The following is a 20,075-nucleotide window of genomic DNA, read 5'->3' as shown; positions in this document are numbered from 1 at the left end:
CGCAACCGTGAGTTTGTAGCTTTCATCATTATGTAACGAAAAACGAAGTTTCATTACAGTGGTATGTACCAAAGTGCTGTATTTTGTCATAGGAAAAAATAATATCAGAGCCAACAAAAATAATGACGTCATCAATTTGGCCCCAAATAGTCAGATTTAGAATTCTTTAATGCCCATCTATCAATATTCGTTACGGCTCCATTCGTTCTTAATTCATTAATAAGAAAACAGTGGAAGGTCAAAATGCCAATTTAGCCAACCGAGATACCTTAAGAACAAGCACATGTCTACTGTGACCAAAATGGTTTGGGTCAGTGAAGGTATGCAAGGAGGAGGAGGGGGCCAAGTTGACAATTTGAGCAGAAATTCCCTATTACATGGTGGTCAAACATCTGTGATATAGAGAATGCAGGCAGGGAGAGGGTTCAGACGAACACCCACATACTCAGAGTCAGTGAGTCAGATTTACCCAAACAAAAAGAATGAATTCTCTCTCGACACATACACTGTCTCTATTTTAATTATAGTTTTTTATACAAAAAATCTACTGAGGGTTTACCACCAAACCTGCCTCAAGGATACATGCTTTGGGTTACTATAGTCTATACTCGATTGTGAAGATAGATGTTGATTGATTTGAAAACTCCGAATCCTCTCAAAAGCATAAGAATTTTCTGGGACATCCATAGAAAGCTTGCACCTGCAGCTCTCAACTTGTGCCTTTGGCGCTCACCAGTCCAAAAAATAGAAGTATAGAAGTACCCCCCCCCCCCCCCAAATTCTATAGGCATGCTGTCTTTTTCAGGTATGGTCTGTGACTAAAGTAGTAGTCCCTCATCATTAGCACCTACAAGTAGCTGCTAAAACAGGTGGTATAGTATTACCCCTTCTGTGTTTTTGTAGGGATGTACAGAATGTTTCCAAGCTGGTCCACCAAAATAAAGCCAACCCATACAAACACAATGTAGATCTATGTAGTTATCATCATCATCATCATCATCTGGTGTATTTTGCCAGCCAGTAGGTACCCCAAGTATGAGTAATGAGGCTGTTTAACGTTATCCACCATTCCTTTTTTCCTAATGGTATCAATGTAGCTTTACATCAAAGCTTGTTGTACCTGTGACTCAGCAACAATGTGGTAGAAGGGGAGGCATGTCTTGTGTCAGTCATCACAACACTCACACTCACAGGCTGCATGCCCAGCAATACTTTTGCTGCCTTAAACAGTGACAAATGAATTTTCTCCACTTGGAGATGTAAGAAATGCTCCAGATGGTTGGCTTTCATTTCTTTTACCAGTTTCATTATTGACATTTCACGCTTATTAAACTTAATGCAGTACCTTGATTAGTACATGCTAGATCATACCAAGGAACAGGAGAGAAAGTAAGCGAAGTGTAAGGACGAGGAAAATCTGGACAGAGTTTTTACACTCTGATGAGGGAAACCACACTCTTTGATTATTAAGTACAATGTTCTTGGAGCTTTTGTCTGCCAACAAGGAAATGGAGACCCAAGGTAATTTTTACTTTACCAATCTCTTTGAGAGTTTGCAAGAATCTGGCAAAAAGAATGAAGATGCCACATGTCTTTCCTTGTTGCTGTACCGTCAAACTAACATTAGTGTGGTTTTGAGGGCGTGCTGGGTTCTGTGTTTCAGCAGGTTGGAGCATGCACTTGAACATGTCTCCTGCCTCAAGAGCTACACATACTGCAGCATTCAACTTCAGCACTGCAGTGTTTTGTCTACAAAGAGAGGGAACAGGTATGCTGAAAGAATATTCCAAACATTGACACAAAAGAAGTGCAAATGAAATGTTACTTCATGGAAGAGAGCATCTTTGTCGGTCCACATTTATTGTGCTAGCTGAAAAGTTGATACCTTCTGTGGCTAAAAATAGTAAAACGTAAATATTTTATGTCTAGCTTTCGTTCCCACTTCTAGAGCTCAAATAGTATTTATTTTCTGTTGTCTGTGATATGTTTCACTATACCAACCCTTTTTCTTCAGCTTATGAAATATCAAGTTCTTTCCTATTTTTTTCTGCGATCTTGAATACTTTTAAAATTGATATTTTCTGCAGGTGGATATTTCAAGTTATACCCCAGTTTAGCTTAGCCTGAGCAATCCATTGTGAATCCCCAATCCCCTCCTGTGTGCTCTTCTTACTGGGTCAATATGATAAATCCTGCAATTACAACTGCTAATGCTATGGTTGTAATCAGGGATGATGACTGCTGAAGTTGCTCTAATGTATTGACACAAAGCTGCAGCCAGCTGGTGCCAAAGACCAAGATTTGTTTTTCGTTCCCATATGCAATACTTCTGTCTGTGGTTGTACATTTGTGTAATGCGCATCCCTGGTGATATGGTAGCCATATGGCAGAAGTCATGCCTCCCATTTAATGGATCAGAGGCCAAGTATTTTAAGACTAGTTGGGCACTAATCAATTGGCAAGAGAGCTTACATTAGCAGAAAAACTTGCTGTGAAATGAAGCTTGGATATACATGGTGCTGTCAATTAGCAGGGCATTTCAGAAAAATCCAAGTCATCTGTCTGCACATTTGGAACGCTGGTAAGTCTTTCTAGATTTCCTTACTTTGGTGCCCTATGCTTTTAGATTCTTTGATATTTGGTCTTTTGTTGAGGGTGCGACTTTTCTTTGGAAATCTTTCTGGGTAACTTTTGGAAGCAAAAGTCTGTGTGCACCTCAGAAACTGGTTTGCAAGAGTCCATTTCCAACATGTCCAGAGCTACACAGGATCTGATGCTGTTTTCTGTTTTGTTTACAAAACCTTGCTACTGAGCTGCTCATGAATAGTAAGGGATTACACATTTACCTGTAATTAATGATGTTTGTACTTCCTTTGCCTTGGCCCACTTTATCTGCTGATAAATAGGTTTGGACACAAAAGGAACACCTGCTAGCTCTAAAGTGATCCCTTGACAAGAATTGTTTCATGTGCAATACAATGATCAAGTTGCTATATACTGTAGGTTATAGTCGATTGAATCATCCTGTGTGTATAGTGTATACTGTGTCTTTCAGAGGAGATTGTTGAGTCTTCTTTCCCACATTTGGGCTTTGTATCACTCTTGACCACAAGATACAGGTCTATCCCAATGTACTTTGCCAAACACTTTAGCAGTGGCAAATGGCCTCAGTTTTAGAATAAAGGGCATCTTTACTTATCTATGATATAGAGGGGTAGGTTTTTCTACACAATGAATAATCAGTTATTATGTTTGGAATAACCGCTGGACCTTAAAGTTGGTATTGACATATATGACTTCCTATGTCTAGCAACCATGAAATATATGTAAGCCAAGATGACAAGTTTCTGTTCTGTGTTTCAAGGTCAGGGGTCACCTACAAATCCCAGACCACAAGGCATGAGTGGTGTGGGTTTGTTTGGTGTCAGTCTCACAAGAAACATCTGTATGGCCAAGGACTTGGCTCATGGTCAGAACTGGGTGTCTCAGGCTCCAGCTGGAAACAGCCAACCCATTCAGATAGAACTTCTCGTCTCTGCCTAGAGAAGGTAGGGGCATGGCCTGAACAAGTCCTTGGAGTCTGTAATGAGTCTTCCCGGGTAGAAAATCTGCAGCCATACATGTAGCCAGGTGTGCTGTCTACTGTCTATCACATGTGTATCTTATACATCGGTGTACAGGTGAGTTTCTGACTGCAAATTTTCTTTTCTTGCCGATTAGAGACCTAATCAACATTGGCAGTTGTTCTGAAGGTAGTTTGCTTTCTTCTTTTCCACTGTTTGACTTCAGAGGAGGAGCTAGGCTTGATGTAGTTTTGGAACTTATTCATTCTACAGCTTACCTTCTATTTTAAGGCAATTGGAATTTTCCAGAAGTATGTCTGAAAAGTGAAATGCATGTTAAACAGTACATGAGAAACTTGCAGTGTATGATGTTTGCCACACGTATCCTTCATTTAGAATGGGATTGAAATTGCGAAAACACAGTATACACTGTTTTTGCAGAATTTGTTTGAAGGCTTTGGTTTGTCGGAAAATCACTTGAAGCATCAGCTTGACTCTGTGTACCAAAATTCAAGCATCTCCTGTGGTTGAATGCATGGAATGTGTTCAATGGTGCATGTGAGCTTCACAAGTGGTGACTTTGTACCCTCCACAAACATCTGTATCTTTGACTTCTCTCCCACAGTGTAGACCTCCCTACCCATTAGTTACACTTACACAGGAGTAGAGTCAACAGAACAGAAGTTCAAGTCTGTTTGTAGACATGTCAACAGATGCAACAATAAGATGTATACAGTTTGTTTTATCCTCATATCTTAGTCATGCCTGTGCAGTCAGGTGTTCTGTTTGCAGTCTCTGACAGGAATGCCCCCGGGCTGCTAACTGGAAATGCACAACATGTAGCTGGGCACTGTGTTGTTTTGTATACTAGCATCTCTCCATTCAATATTTTGTTGGGGGTTGGGAGGATAACAGAACAGAATGCATTAATTTCTTCTTCCGTGAGAATTAACCATTGCCTAGACCAAGGAGCTTTTATCTGATAAAACTTTAAAAGCTCCTTGCCTAGACTGAATTTGTTGATACCCAGTTTTCATCAGCATTGATATACATTACATGTAAACAATACCTTTGCCTTCAAAAAGAGTGAAATGCATAATTCAGTTCTGTATGGTAAGCCATACAAAAACGACAACATTTGTGACTGGCCACCCAACATTTTTGGTTGATAAAGCTGTGTGTAATGTGTAAATGTACCTCTCTGCCTGTAACCAAGGAGGTTAAAATCTATTTAAACTTCCTTGCTGTAACCTTATTCCTAATTGTTTATTTCACAGCTATTTGTGAGTCCCTCCTATCCAATTAACACATCGTTAACGTGTGACAGCTATGTGCTATTAACTAATTTGGGAGCAGATGCTAATGAAGCATTCTAAACTGTTTTACTATCAGCAACACCAACAGGGTTTTCCCTTTATGTGATATGATGTAGTGTGATACTGAAGAAGTGTGCATGTGCAATAGCTACATCCTCCAAATGTTAACCAGAAATCTACAAGTCTATGGAAGAAAAGAATGAATAGCACATAAGTACTAGTAAGTATTGATTACTTTGGCAAACAGGAGTTCAAAATGAAAGTGAAATTTAAAAGGTGAAAGAAAATCATAAAAGATAATAGTACTTTGCTGTAGATCAGGGCTCTTGATGGCAGGAAGTAGACATAATTATGTTACAAGTCCAAATCCTAGACTGAAGCCATCTTTTAATCATCCTCCTGAAACATTAATTTTCCATCACAGAATCTTGCCAGGAATGTAATGCCACAAGCCTTGTGGGAAGGGAACAGGCCCTGTTTCCATGGTAGCAATGATGAATTTTTCAGAATTAGTCTGTGTTTGCATGGGAAAGAACAGGAGGGATAAGCTGGACTCACCACATGGTAAGACATTCAACAGTGATAGAATGCAGTTCCCGTGCCAATACTGGTATGAGGAGACACCAGTCGTGGGAATGTTTTGTAGAGATGCTTGCCTTGCAGTTTGTATGTTGTCAGTTCTGACCTGCAGCTCATCAGTATATGTAGGTTGGTGTGACTCAACAGGTCAGCACTACATGTGTAGGTGAGTGCATCTATCAGTGCATGAGAGATGGAGCCAAGTAATAGGAAGGGTGAACAGTGACACATTGTATTGAACAGGTACAGGCTGTAATGTAACTTAGTGTGAAAGGGACCTTCTTTTTTAAACCCTATTTACTGTAACACTAACAGGTATTACATTTACTGAGACAAAAGACATGAACAGACCTTTGTAACTGTGTTAGTTCCAATATTGCTAGTTTTCTGATGATTTATTTATGATGAGGTGTTTTAATTACTTATATTATAGTTATACACTGTACATCACCAGTGTGCCCCTGAGATGGATTTCCAGGTCTATAACCATCCTGCCTGTTTCTGAGAAATTTGAAGTCCTCCTTCCTAATTGTATCCTATCTTCCTCAGCAAACATGCTGCCAAGATATGCTGCCCCATGTTATCACAGTTCTGGTTAGAAGTAAAATGAGCTGAGCCGTGGCATTAACCAGGGCTCTGTTGGACTTGACCTCACACAGTATCAATCACAAAAATTTGGCTTGCTGTCTTCTCAAGAATCAAGATTCTGATTTTGTTGATGTAGCTTAGTGTTAGTCAAGATTATTATGGACAAGGCCAGCAAAGATGTAAGTGATGCTTTGCCCTGGCAGGGCTACATGTACATTTCACATTTCAATTCCTGGTCCAATGTCAGAAGGCATGACTGGAAATAAAGTGGGTTATCTCTGTAGGAGATGGGTTTTCTGGCAGTGTGACAGACTAGTTGTTTTGTACCCGACAGTTCCAAAGTGGAAGGAAGTTCATCATCGCAACTGATAAGATTATGAAGGCACGGTAATTCTTGTGCGACACTCAAGGATCAGTAGATAATGGCTAACTACAAAGTCATGGCATTTCATGGGAAGTGGATGTCAGCCAAGAATAGCACACATAGCCAAAGTTTTTAGAAGAAACTGCTCAATTCTGGATGCCCCTTTATTCTTGGCAAATTATACTACCCTGTAGTAGGTGAAATGTATGTGAATTTTCAACACTCAAATGCCAAAGTAACTGTCATGAAGTTGTATTACCAAGGCATTGATTTGCATGTATCATCAAAAGCTAATTGTTGTTTTCCTTAGTTACACTAGATACACTGTTGCATCTGAAGCTGTATTGATGATATTTTTTAGGAAGCCATTTTCAGTCGCTTAAAGATCTAAGGACTTTGCCATCATTCCTAGCTGATCACTGCTCTATCCAATCCTTCAAATGTATGCCCAATGCTGGTGCCTTGAAGGTAATCTGCAGGGACACCAGGAGGGGTAGAGTTGCCCATGCCAGGTTTGTGAACAAGTGGGTGGGTGCAGTACTGGAGGTCAGGCCAGCTGGTGTGGATACAGTGATACAGTAGCACTGTGGTTATCTGGTATGGTAATCACACCCATCAGATCTTGGTTAGGGGGAGGGAAGTAGCCTGTCCTCCCCAGTTACCCCAGATATTTAGCATCCCAAATGTGGACACCCCACATGTTTATTATTAGATGTCAGACACCATTATCCTCCCTCACATCTGGAAGGGATGGACTCTTGTGACCTCTGGTATGACCCCTGTCCAATATTCGATGTCAAACGTAAGTGACCACTGTTTTCACCAAGACAAAAGCATGGTTGAACTTGAACCATACATGTACAACCAGTACACATACTATTTTCTGGTTGATAGCTATTCATGCATGCTCAAAGATTTGATAAGTGTATCAGGCAGTGGTACATGTATGAATGTGCTTTTCAGGTTAGGATGTAGGTACTTAAGTATTAATGTTATTGCTTGCAGTGATGGATACTTGTTGAAACCCAGCCACCCAGAAGGTTCCCAGTATTAAATCAGTCTTCCCCCTGATTTCTAGGGCAGTGCCCCCCAAATGCCTTCAGTTCCCAGGGTGCATCAATGTGGAATTCAGCTGTCATCTGTCCAAGAATTATAAACAGGGATTGATGTGCAGAAGACTGTGTTGTAAACAGGTTGGCTCGTTAATCTCCCAGTCCACCACAGCCATCATGGGGAGAGATGACAACCTGGGATCAGGAAGATTCCACCCTTTACCTACCATACCTACCCGGCACAGTAAACTATGGCCTAACACCTCGATCAACTCAACCCAACACCCTGGTCACCTTGCCAGGGTTAGGGTAAGGCCATTAGCCCCGGTTCAACAGAGTGTTGGGCAGAGTTGGTCTGGGCTAAGTTTGTTTGTTAAGGGCCAAATCAACATCCTGACATTTACAGTACCTTCACCTTAAATTAAGTCATCACAGGTCAAAAGGCTTCCATATTATACATTGTACCACAGCATTTTTTTGGACAAGAAAACCATCTGTACTAATGAAATAAATATGTATATGGGTGAGGGCACTGTCTATGTGGTGTAACAGATACATAGCTATCCAGTAAATCTATATCTAGCTGAGATGTAGAATTTCAATTTGAAAAAGCAACATAAACATTCAAAGGATGATTAAAGACAAAGTGCGAACATGTGATCTGGTTGGCAACTTAGTTTGAATATGGATAATTAATGATATGATGACGAATCATATCACTACATGTCCTCAGAACTTGACTTTTCCACTATTGGTTTATACAGACATTTCATTGGATGTGGTTAAGTACAGTATGTGAAAATTGGTCTTGATCTGCTAATTGGAAATTTGTATTTATAAAGGAAATGTACCATACATATAGAATAAAATAGAAGCAGTCTATAAAATTTAGAAAAGTTTTGTTTCCCCTGCACACTAGTCCCAGCATATTGTAAGCCATTGCAGAAGTAGGTCATTAATTTCCCCAGCTCTAGAGGTGGCTGGACATTAACTGATGAGCAGTAGACAAACATGTGGTGTTCTTGTTTATTTGTTCTATAATTAGGTAGTAGTGAAAGGGAGATGGCAGGTTCCACATGTTTACACAGGGGTATGGAGCCCTCCCCACTGACAGCATCTATGTAAAGTAGAATTCTCCATCATTTTTATATCCATAGCTGTTGAGAACCAGGCAGAAACAAGTAACATCCAGGGAGTTTTGCTACTCATGATTATCTGCATTGTATGGTGTTCCATTCAAAATGAACAGGTCTGTACATTCAGGTACTGAGGTAGTGTTTTGTCTCTGTGAAATCTTGGATCATCCGACTGACCAGACATCCATGTTTCCTATGCTTTGCTGGAGGTCAGGATGTTTTCTTTATGATATGAACAATATTTTTCACTTTTGTAACAAATCTATCATTCTGTCTGGCTCAGATTTTTTTATGTCCTTGTTTGCTTGTTTGTTTGTTCTTCGCATTAGAGATGAGTTGACACTAAATTTTCCCAACAATGCTTTCAAATGCTACAGTTCATTCATGCCAGCCATTGTATTTTGTGTGGAATGTTGGGCTAAATTTGCTGTAGAATTTTACGGTACAATAGTCAAAATCTTTTAATGTGTTGTTTTTAACTCAGGTAGCTGTCAATTAAGAGAGAAAATGTTTTCTTTTGCGGTATTCTTTACCAGATTCATAGTCCTTTCAGTAGTTGTATTACATAAACTGATAGTGATAAAGCTATTTTAGATACACATTAATATAAGTATGACACAGACTTTTCATTTTTATGGTTGACATTGCAATCCTTATTCCTTCAGCTGTCTCAGTCATATCTCTTTCACTAATAGGTTGCTATTTCCCCTGTGTCATCTGTGGTTTACATGTATAGATAACACAGTAGATACACATCTATACCAACTCCAAAAGATCTAGGACAAACCCACAAGGTATAGGTATGGTGTTGACAGATGCTCTAACAGAGCTTCCTTTTAGGAGGGTATATGGAAAGGGTTTGGAAGATTATAGCGTAAACTGCAAAGAAGGTTTACAGACTAGGGTGGACAAGTCCATTGTCCATTTTCCAATTAAGGGGCACAAATGAGGGTGCTAATCTTGCAAGTGCGTGTCGTTCCTGTACTTGCCTGATCCAGGCAAGTCTACTATACCAACAGCCTGCACAGTCTCTAGCATTTTTACATACTTTGAATTGAAGTGATTTTTTAAATGAAATAGTAGATAAAGAATATCCTTTTTGCAGGTAAAAATGCATAGAAATATGCACATATTATTCTAATTTCAGGCCAGTGAAAAGTTCGTTTGGGCAAGTGAAATTGACCATGTACATGCCCAATAGGGCCAGTGAAAATTTAAAAACTTTCCCAACTGTAGGTTTAGGTTCCATCAGTCAAAGTTCATACCAGCATCCAGATTCAGCTAAAATTAATTAAAATTGATGCATCTGTTAATTTAGAAGATTCTTCAGAAATGACTGTATCATACCAGATATCTTTCTGTGTGACCACTAGGCGTTGACAGGTTCAGAATTCCAGGATTCCCACTGGATGCCTATGGACTCTTTGCTGGCTGTTAAAAATGTGGACTTGTTTAAATATGGGAATGTTGACCATTAGAAAGGATAGAAGGAATTCCAATAGGCTTTGACCTTCCAGCTGCTTATACAAGAACCTGAAGGACTAGGAATGGTCTTTGCTATGTGACACTAACAGTGGGGTGTAAATGTGTGGTTGAATTCTGTATTTTGGACAGTGCTAACAGTAACAATGTATGAAGCTGTGGCAGAAGAGCCACCTTTCAGATGAATGTGGTACTGCAAAAAATGCAATGCTCTTTTTGCAAGTCATGCAAATTACAATCAAATTATTTGTGCAACAGATTTCAGCATCAAAGAATGGAGGCAAACATGGTTTCCAGTTTGATGACTCATTTTTTTTCTTATTACATTGCTATAGAAGGATCATCATATATAGTATTGGAATCAAAAGACTAATTTTTGCTGTTATTTTCCAGATGACCTGATGAGGAATTCTGTTCCTGTGAATAATACCAACACCATCAACTGTTGAGTACTCATCTACCATGTCTACAGGACCATTCTAGCCAACATGTGACTTCCCAGAGTTCCTTCTCTGAAGAATTCTAGATGGAGCAGTATGCACTGTTGAGTGAATTCTGTAGAATTGCACCTTGAATTCTGTGCAACTGTTTGTAAATAGAAAACAGCAAGATGGAGATGAAGGTGTGGGTTGAGGGTATCCAGCGTGTGGTGTGTGGCGTGACAGAGAAAACCACCTGCCAGGAAATCGTCATTGCGCTCGCTCAGGCCACGGGGAAAACTGGGCGTTTCACTTTGGTGGAAAAATGGCGGGACATGGAACGCCTTGTCCCACCCACGGAGGCACCTTTCAAAAATGTTGCAAAGTGGGGCCAGTATGCAAATGACGTCACTTACTTTCTGCGTAAATCAGGAAGCACAAAGAAGCGTCCCTCATCGGCGAAACCCGCCCCGCCAGAAAGAACGTTCTTACGACAGAGCCTTCCTCCGAAGGCTGTATCTAAAGAGGGATTTGCCAACCAAAGAAAGGAGCCTTTGAGAAAATCATTGAACTCACAGGTAAGTGCCAAAGCTGACTTTGAGGCAAAAGAGTTTCAAGAAAAAGTGACGCATCACCCAGACAGGTCGTATGATGATCTGATGAAGATCGTGCGCTTCCAACAGGACAAGTTAAACTTTCAGAAGTGTCAGCTGACAAAGCTAGATTCAGAAATTCGAGACTACGAGCTGATTGAGGAGACAGTGTCCAGCAACCAAAGCCAGGAGCTAGGCAGACTTGAATCTCTCGGTAAAGAGTACGAGAGGCAGCTGCAGTCCCTGGAAATAGTGGAAATGGAACTAGCCAGGGAGCTAGCAGAACGGGACAGGCTGCAGACAGACATCACCAGAGTTCAGGCGCAGATTGCAGACACAGAGAAACAGCTGCAGCAGTTCTTAGCAAAGGTGGACAAGCTGATGCAGGAGATCGACCAGGAAAAGGAGAAGCAAAAAATCAGTAACGAAAGTGCCAAAGAGCAGGAGCAGCAGCTGAGTGCAGAGATCCAGGACTTGAAGAAGGAGATCGCCCAGCAACTGGAAGAGCACAACCGCTACTCCAAGGAGCTCTCCCAGGTGGAGGAACAAATCAAAGATGTGGAAAACGAGATAGACCAAAAGAACAAGAACCTGGAAGTTTTGGGGAAGGAACTGAAGAACGTGAACTTCCAGGACTTTGTGAAGACTACAGGGTACATAGTGGAGGTACCACCAACAGCAACTAATGGAGACTCGCCACCAAGTAAGTTGGAATTTTTAATCTTCTCTTTTCTTCTACACATCCATTCAGATATGTGTTGCTTAAGGGGCACATGAAACAACCTGAATCATGAAGTGGAAATGCAATGCAATATATGGGTGACTGGTATTATGTTCACTTATATTTGTCTTTATATTTGTCATTCTACTGTACATGTACTACTAGTAGTAGTATTTCTGTGTGGTAGAGCTAACCCTGCAGTAGACTTTGATTCTCTGCTCTTTGTTGCAGTAGCAGATGTAGATGTGCCAAACAAAACTACACCGACACAAGACCCCAAGACACAGGGTGTGGCATAACTTTGTATACTGTCTGGATCATTCTAACTATGTTCTTCTGGGCTGTGGAAAAGTAACACTGCCAGACACATTTGTCCCTGTGTCTTCTAACATTTGAGTTGATGATATTGCAACTGCCAAAGTCAGAAGAGAAGTCTCATGGCTTATTCAGAACTGCATATGAATGTGTACTTTGCTGTGTGCATATGACTGTGGAAGGAATGACTTGATTTGACAGCCATACTTTTAAAAGTTATTTATCTTTTGGCATGGCAGATATAACAATGGGGTATATAGCTGGTGACTGCATTCCTCCACCCTCTGCTTCCGTCAATTTTGCATCTTGCTGAACAGTGTTTTTCTTCTTTCTCCCAGTTAAAAGACATAAACCCTACATTCTGCTAGCCCTATGATTTTGACTTTTTGTTTGGAATTCCCTATCATTGTTTACACCCCCATTTACATCCACTGTCACAAAGTTTGTGAAACAGCTTGCAAGTTATGAAAGAAATAGGTGCTGTGTTGTAGTACATGTACCTTAAGGTTTGTCATAATAAATTGTGTGAGAACACTGTACTTCCTGGCATAACTGACTAGCATCGGACATGTGGTGATTTGTCTCAACATAAGTCCTATCCTACCCAGCAGTTATTATGAATGAGAGAATATGAACAAATTTATACTAAAAATCATTGCCGCATTTCAGAGTACATGTATTGTGTGCTGTCACCCGGACTATACCTTTAAACGACAGTATGCACATCTTCTTGTCCGCTGATTATTTCATCTAACTCTAAGTCGTAATTAGATAACATTTCTATATTGTCCTACCTAATCCTTGTACATATGCTATCTTTCTGTTTTCTTCAGACACAAAGACAGTCCTTGTGACATCGCGGCCCAACAGTGCCAGGAAGATCCTGAACCCACGAGAACTCCAGTCTGCTGTTCCCACCACAAGAAACCCAGAGGGGATATGGGTGTAGGAGGAGGGCTCAGCTTAGATCGGCATTCACACATCGTGTTATCCCCCGGTAGGGAACAGGGTCCAAGTTCACATGTTGTACCTCTGGAGTAGGTCAAAGCACCTGATCATCCAATCATGTTTAAATGATGCTTAATATGAAAATCATACCTGCTGTTGTGCAACCATGATGTGCTGCAATTAGTGTACTAAACTCCAGTTCACTTCATGTAGTCTCTGTCACTGAGCCCGGAGGTACCCGGTACGTGCTGTACTGAGATGTACTGCCCTCTAGTGATGTACATGTGAACTACACTACATATACAATAATGACTGTCTAAGACTTGTTTAGTCCAGGGTCTGCTTTAGTCTTAAATGTCAAGCAGAGTATAGATCATGATTGATGACTGCAATGCATTGATAGAATAAAAATTGAATATGTCCACATTTTCCAATATCCATGTACTAGTTGCCAACTTACGCATTTTGCTACCTTCTGAAGGGTGGGAGTGCTGGTTAAGATGATTTATATGAATGAAAAGAGCTGTTAATGTTTAAGAAAGTTTTACATTTCTTATTACATTTATATCTACACTCATTCACAGTCTCAGTCCTTGGCCTTTTATCATGGATATATGGATGAAAGCTATTGTATATGTATGTGCATTTACCTCTTCTTTATTAATTATTTTTCTTCCAGGAATAAGTAAATTCAGTCAGAGGCTCTCCTGAATGATCAACATATAACAAATTTCATTTTGATATTATATTTGGTTTCCTACAAATTTTTTCTTTTAAGCAGATTATCTGAGGTTAGTTCCACAGGGGAATAATGACAACAGGAACCTCGGTGAGAGATATTTTGTTTCACAAAGTCACATACTTAGGAAGGTTTACAATGCCTTTATATGCACTTCTATTTCTGTTAAAATCCTTGTACTTAAGTAAAGTCAATTTTGTATGTTTTGTACTTTATTAAGTCGCTGTATCAAGCACAATTGCTGATACTGCATGGTTATTATTATAATTTATGTATCAAATACTTTGTACTAGGGTATTATAATTTATGTATCAAATACTTTGTAACCTTTGTACATTTGTAATCATGTCATGTCAATACGCTGTGTTATATGCCTGTAATTTTTGTACAGAAAATTTGTACAGTGTTTGTTGGGTGGTTGTTGTACCATGAATGACATAGGGGCCAACAGCTCGTTAAATTGCATGTCAAGTAAGTCATGAGAGTGCAAGAGACAAATAACTTTGACTGGTAGATATTCATCATTTAACTAATGTGTTACAGCTTCTGTTTTATAATTACATGATACTTTGATAGTCACTGCAGGAGAGTGACACGTGAATGCAGACATGTATGTACAATGTAGCTAACATTTGGACCAGACCATGATAACTGAAGGGATAAATACATTACAATACCAAGCATGTGTAGCTTTGACTCTCATCAGCTCATCTTTTGACTTTTTCTCTTATTTGTAGTGGTATCGTAGTCAAAGTTACATGGAAAGTAAAAAAAGCATCCTTACCCATGAAGCAAATGTAATTTTTTTATTAGCTATGCATGCGACAAAGGAGTATGTCACTGTTGCCCATATAGTGCAGAACCTTGTGTACAGTAGATGGAGTTTGGATATTGACCAGTTTCCATGACAGACCAAGACTGTGGACAAGCTTGGTACATGTATTTCTCATTTAGAGAATTTGTGAACAGGTTTGGATGAAAATGAGACATGGTCTGCCCTGTATAACGTATGATGTGATACTAGAGACAATAATACAGAATACACTTAGTCAGGTACATCACCTCACCTGGTACTGAAATTGTAATATTGACAGCATTGTTTTCTTCCCTTTAACTTTCTCGCTCCATATATTGTCTTGTATTAATGACTGCAACATTTAATCTCAACCACGTATCCATTGTCTAGTTTTGGAAATGCTTACAATGATAAAAAAGATATGTATGATACATACACACATATTTAAAAACGTATGCATTTAACTTCACCTTCTCGAACTTGTTTCATTCCATAGATTTCCAACTACCATTGATGCATGTGCATGGTGTAGTCAAAATACCAAGTGCTGAAATTCAACTTTTGCTAATACAGTGTTACATGGAAAGGCCACACTGACTTGATTTCATGGATGACATCCTCTGGAGACCCCAAAACTAATGAGAGAGAGAAAAAAAAATGCTTCTCAACCACAGGATTACAATGCTGGTATTATAAATTGGACCACAGAACATGGTATCAAAAGAAACATGTAGGTTGTTTTGTTCATCTTAGCAGACTCAGCTGAAGTAATTGATTTTGATATGTTGACAAGAATGATCAAAGAAGTTTGCTGTTAGAAGACCTGGTATATGACACAAAGGACTGGATGATATATGACTGACAATAATACTCAAAAGGGCAGTTTGTCCAAGGGTTTGACCAAATTATTGTTTTGCAGTAATACTAGTTTGCAACAAGTTTTACGTAAGCCAGGACATGCTGACCTTTTGTAGCAATATGTATATCAGTCAACAAGTTCCGGACTTGCGTGGAGCCTGCAGATGTCATCCATAAACTCAAGTCAGGGAGGCCTAAATAGTCTCATGTTGACACCTGTGCTACAGTCTACAGATGTTGATTACATTTTCAAGGTGCAGTTGCATATGCTCCTAATGTTTGAAGGCTAACCACAAAACTGGATAATGATGCATCACGTGTATCTAAAGATTCATATCTTACTTTAACCAGTACTTAATCCCACACTTACAAACACTATGTTACCAACAGGCACAGAATCTCCTTTGTGTTTTAAAGTTTAGACTGATGCACATGTACATTTTACTGACATGGACTTGTATTTCTAATGTGGAATGTAAATTATATAGCTACATGTATTTCCTGTACTTAACCATCACTATTGCTCAGATATTTGCTTTATCTTACTTTACTGTAAAGTTTGAAATCAGACATTATTCATTGTAAAACATGTTGTGACAATGGTGACAATTAGATTCTACAGGACATGTTATAAACTGAAGATAGGTGGGAAATGTACTTACAATTCTTGACGTGCCAAATATGTAGCCCAGTCATACATATCACATCACCACCATGCTGTCTTGCAATAAAAACATCAAATACTCCTTATGGGTTTCTCTTGGATATTTTATATTTGTCTCTAGATCTATACTCTATGTTTTTTTGTTTTTGTGAACTCAGATTTCTACTAATATTTTTTGTTGTGCTTTTAAGGTTTCCTCAATGGCTAAATTGGCAATTTTGACTTCACATTGTTTTCTCATTATTTTTTAATGAATCGTGAAATAACTGTAGATGATGATGGTTTACCACATGGATGATGTCAGCAAATTTATTACCCCTGATATTATTTATTTCATAGCAAAAACACAGCAATTTAGTACAAAAATGAAACTATGTTTTGATCTTTTTTTATTAGGTGTGGCCAATTTTACTCCTCTGCCGGCTAAACTCCTTCCCCAGCTTATATTACTGTCTTATGCGACCTGAGGAATCTTGTAGATTAGCCAAAGGCCACTGTAAGTGTAAGGAAACTTACTAAAAGCGTGCTGTGCGTTGTTCTGACGCTAGGTGGTATCGTAATGTGGGTATTCTGCATCGCAGCGTGTGTGGGATGAGGATTGCATTGTAGTGTGCAACGCACCTTCACCTAAATTCCGGGACACTTCCCGGCACCACCGGAAAGGTCAATACTACAAATATATATGGGGAAACCTTCAGGTTGGCACTGTTTAATGTGCCACGCAGCATCCTTGGAAGTGATCCAAAACGCATATAGATAGCCGCAGCGGGGTTTGCAGATCGTACAAGCTGTTGGGTTCCCAGTCCAGGGTTCACTGAATAAGTCATCAGCACTCGCTCATATCAAGGAGCTTTTTAATATACAGAAAAGCGCCTTGCTCATACCACGGAGAGATGTAAAACAAACATTAAAAAAACGTTTTTAAAAAAGTAGGTGCACTAAATCTCTTAATGTTTTAATTTCAACAGGAATTAATAACTTCGGACCAAGATGTTTGCATTCAGAGATGCAGATTGAAAACCTGCATGAGCGGGTGTGTTTGTTTGTGTGTGTGTGTGTGTGTGTGTGTGTGTGTGTGTGTGTGTGTAATTTCTCAAAATAGGCACTGCAGTCCGCCCCATTATTCGCGGTGGTTCGGGCAAATATTTTACCTTGAGATGCCGAACTATATGCGCAATAAAATTACATAAAGCAAAATGAAAAGAGAAAAAAATGCTGTATAGTATGTAGAAATATTGCCATGTGTGTAGGTCTGCATTCGAGACGTCTGAGTACATTTGTAGCTTTTGGATTCTCCGCCAGGCCTCGAGAGAAGGTATTCTCCAAGCAGAGGTGCAGTCGAGGGGATACTGTCCCGATACAGCGATTTCTTTATATAGCTGCCTTCCTCCATTACCCATAGCAGCCTTAAGAACTCGCGACCACTACGTACTATACCCGACCGTAACCTCTGCTTGTGGAATAGACAGAAGGACCGTTGTCAACTTCAAACACATTAATTTTGTTCATTCCCAGTCGGAATGTGTTGGTGGCGATTCGTCTCTGATGTTCTTTACATGGATACCGGTCCGCTTCTCCGTCTAAATCTATGCACAATTGATAGTTACGCAACCTGCGTCCTTGGGGGCATGGTTCGCCTTCTCCACGGGTATCCGCCACTGCACTGTCCCTGAAAATAGGCCAAGTACTAGTATGCTGCGCACCTAGCGCCGCCACTTCGTCATTGCAATCGTGACGTACGTTGTTCTGTTTTAAATACGGCATTAGCACATCCGGTTGGTGCTCATTTCAGCAACAGCGAATCTCTGTGGTTGCAATTGGTTTTGTCACGCTGCTTATGGGTTTCTTTCTACTGAGAACGTTTGGTGTATACGTAAAGGTTAGCTATAAGGGGAAAGCCCAAAGGCAGAATAAAAGACAAACTTGACTTGTGCAATTTTAAGGATGTAATATCATGACATGTCACATGCATACAAAATTATATCGATAACAGCATATGGGTATGAGTCGTATGACCCTCCTACGAACAACAGAGATACATACTGCAAATTCATATATTTTTTGAGGCTGATCTGCATGTTTACTCAGTATATTCATTGCATATAAGATTAGACGTATCTAATAGTAAGAGTATGTTCCCTAATCTGAGAAACGATTTTCATCCTTCATATCTTTATATCAATTTTTTAGGTCCATTAGTCGGGCTCAATTTTAGCCTGAGTACCATCCTCTGTAGTGACCACTGGCTCAGTACTTTCCCTTGCTAATTGAGCCAGCGGTCACTATTATGGATGGTATTCAGAATAGCTCAATTTATGACGTGACGAACCATTATGACATACAGATATACTTGACTTTGGATCATACTCCACCAGTTTATCAACGTAACAGTTAAGTAGACAAGGAAATTGTTCAACATGAATATTTTGACTGACCTGATAGCCAATGACGTCACCAGTGACATAGCGTCGGTATTTGCGTCAGAGGGCTGAGATTGACAGGCACGTCATGTTCTGACATAGATAGAAGCGCACCAACACCACAAGTGTCGAATGGATATACGGGCCACATTGGGTAGCCTCCATAGCAGGCTCTCTGGGATTTTTTTTTTTGGGGGGGGGGGCTCATAATACACTTTTGCTGGCCATTTCTATTTGTACTCGGTCGCTGATTGCTGGCCTTTTCTGATTACCGGCCTCTTGGAGCAAAAGTGTATTATGATCCCAAAAGGCCACAGAGAGCCTGCTATGGGGGATACACATTGAGTGCGTTCTGTACGCATGGATATGTCCTAATCCTGCCAGCATCCTTGATCGCCATGTTTTGTTTTCGTATTGAAATTGCTTTTATAATAAGGATAATTATCATTTCTACAAATTCTTTCGCACACTCTTATACCACCCTCTTTCTATTTCGAGGGACTGTGCGATTTCTAACTATAGGATCATAGTATAGTGGAGCAAAGCACATGCGTTTGTTTGATGATTTTTTATTGACATGTTATATGTTGTGTATGTAACAAACTGTATGTGTCCAAGTATTATGTGTATTACTCCTGGAAGAGTAGTTGTTGCATTGATATGTCAACAACTAAAGGAGTCAATGAACAATAAAACAAACAAGGCTCCTTGAGTAGATTATAAAATATGTTGTGTGGTGCGTGATTTTGCATGGTGCCCCATGCGTGTCGTATTAATATTGTTGCGATTGAAATAGAATTAAAGTTTACAGTACATTTGCATTTCTCATGAAGTATGACAAAGGTCGAATGAAACAGTAGCATGTCCTGTGTAGCAGCGGGTGGTTTCGATCCACCGACCTCTGGGTTATGGGCCCAGCACGCTTCCACTGCGCCACGCTGCTAGCTTGTGACAGGACACACCACCATTACTGTCCAAACGTATTAAAGCATTAAATTATAATCGACGGTATCAGTATTGTTACTTTTAGGCCCCGTTCATGATACAAAAAATGAAACGGTTCTATCGGTTACTATCGGTTAGGCCAGCTGAAACGGATAAGTTTTGTCATCATGGACGGTCCGAAACGGATCTGAAGCGATAGGAAACGGTTTGTTCGGAACCACCTCGCGAGGTAGTATTGAAACGGTTTCTTCCTTATCCGGAATTGCGAATTTGTATCATGAACGCAATAGCGGCGCGATCCGTTTTACATCCGGGCATGTGCGTTCATATTTGAGGGCGCCACGGGGGAAAAGTACAATTTTTAATCTGTCATTCGGGTGTTTCGTCCGTGTTTTCAATTGTAAAATTCGTTTTTATAATATCGGGCCGCCACCTAGTCGAGTGAGGAGCCAGCAGTCCTGATATCGCAAAGGGAATGTGTCAGCAGATCCAGTGGAAATGTCATAGCATGGCATATATCGGGACCACAATGTTTTCAGAGGCATTTTCAATGTCATAACAGAACCCAGCTTCGAAT

At 40.0% G+C, this 20,075-nt stretch overlaps 1 protein-coding gene and 1 non-coding gene across 8 annotated transcripts in view; one reads left to right on the top strand and one right to left on the bottom strand.

Moving 5' to 3' along the window:
• Positions 1 to 16,219, top strand: part of LOC118414056 (ras association domain-containing protein 8-like) — a 30,577-nt gene extending 14,358 nt beyond the window's left edge. For 2 of the 7 annotated variants that reach the window (XM_035817812.1, XM_035817810.1), the window contains 3 exons: positions 10,474 to 11,795; positions 12,045 to 12,101; positions 12,962 to 16,219. In XM_035817812.1, the coding sequence (XP_035673705.1) occupies positions 10,691 to 11,795; positions 12,045 to 12,101; positions 12,962 to 13,077 (1,278 nt within the window). In that variant the 5' untranslated portion in view covers positions 10,474 to 10,690 and the 3' untranslated portion in view covers positions 13,078 to 16,219. Of the gene's footprint in view, positions 1 to 3,662; positions 3,681 to 7,194; positions 7,213 to 8,693; positions 8,712 to 10,473; positions 11,796 to 12,044; positions 12,102 to 12,961 lie in introns of those variants that run through there. The other 5 variants (XM_035817811.1, XM_035817814.1, XM_035817813.1 and 2 more) reach the window with 5 other exon arrangements.
• A 3,205-nt stretch (positions 16,220 to 19,424) lies between these two features.
• Positions 19,425 to 19,496, bottom strand: Trnam-cau. The gene has a single exon. It is a non-coding gene; the product is annotated as a tRNA-Met (tRNA).
• Positions 19,497 to 20,075: the final 579 nt, after the last annotated feature.

Source organism: Branchiostoma floridae, chromosome 4, assembly GCF_000003815.2.
Source record: "Branchiostoma floridae strain S238N-H82 chromosome 4, Bfl_VNyyK, whole genome shotgun sequence".
Classification (NCBI taxonomy): Eukaryota; Metazoa; Chordata; class Leptocardii; order Amphioxiformes; family Branchiostomatidae; genus Branchiostoma; species Branchiostoma floridae.
Note: the sequence above shows the minus strand (reverse complement) of the source record. Positions and strands in the feature narration are given on the sequence as shown.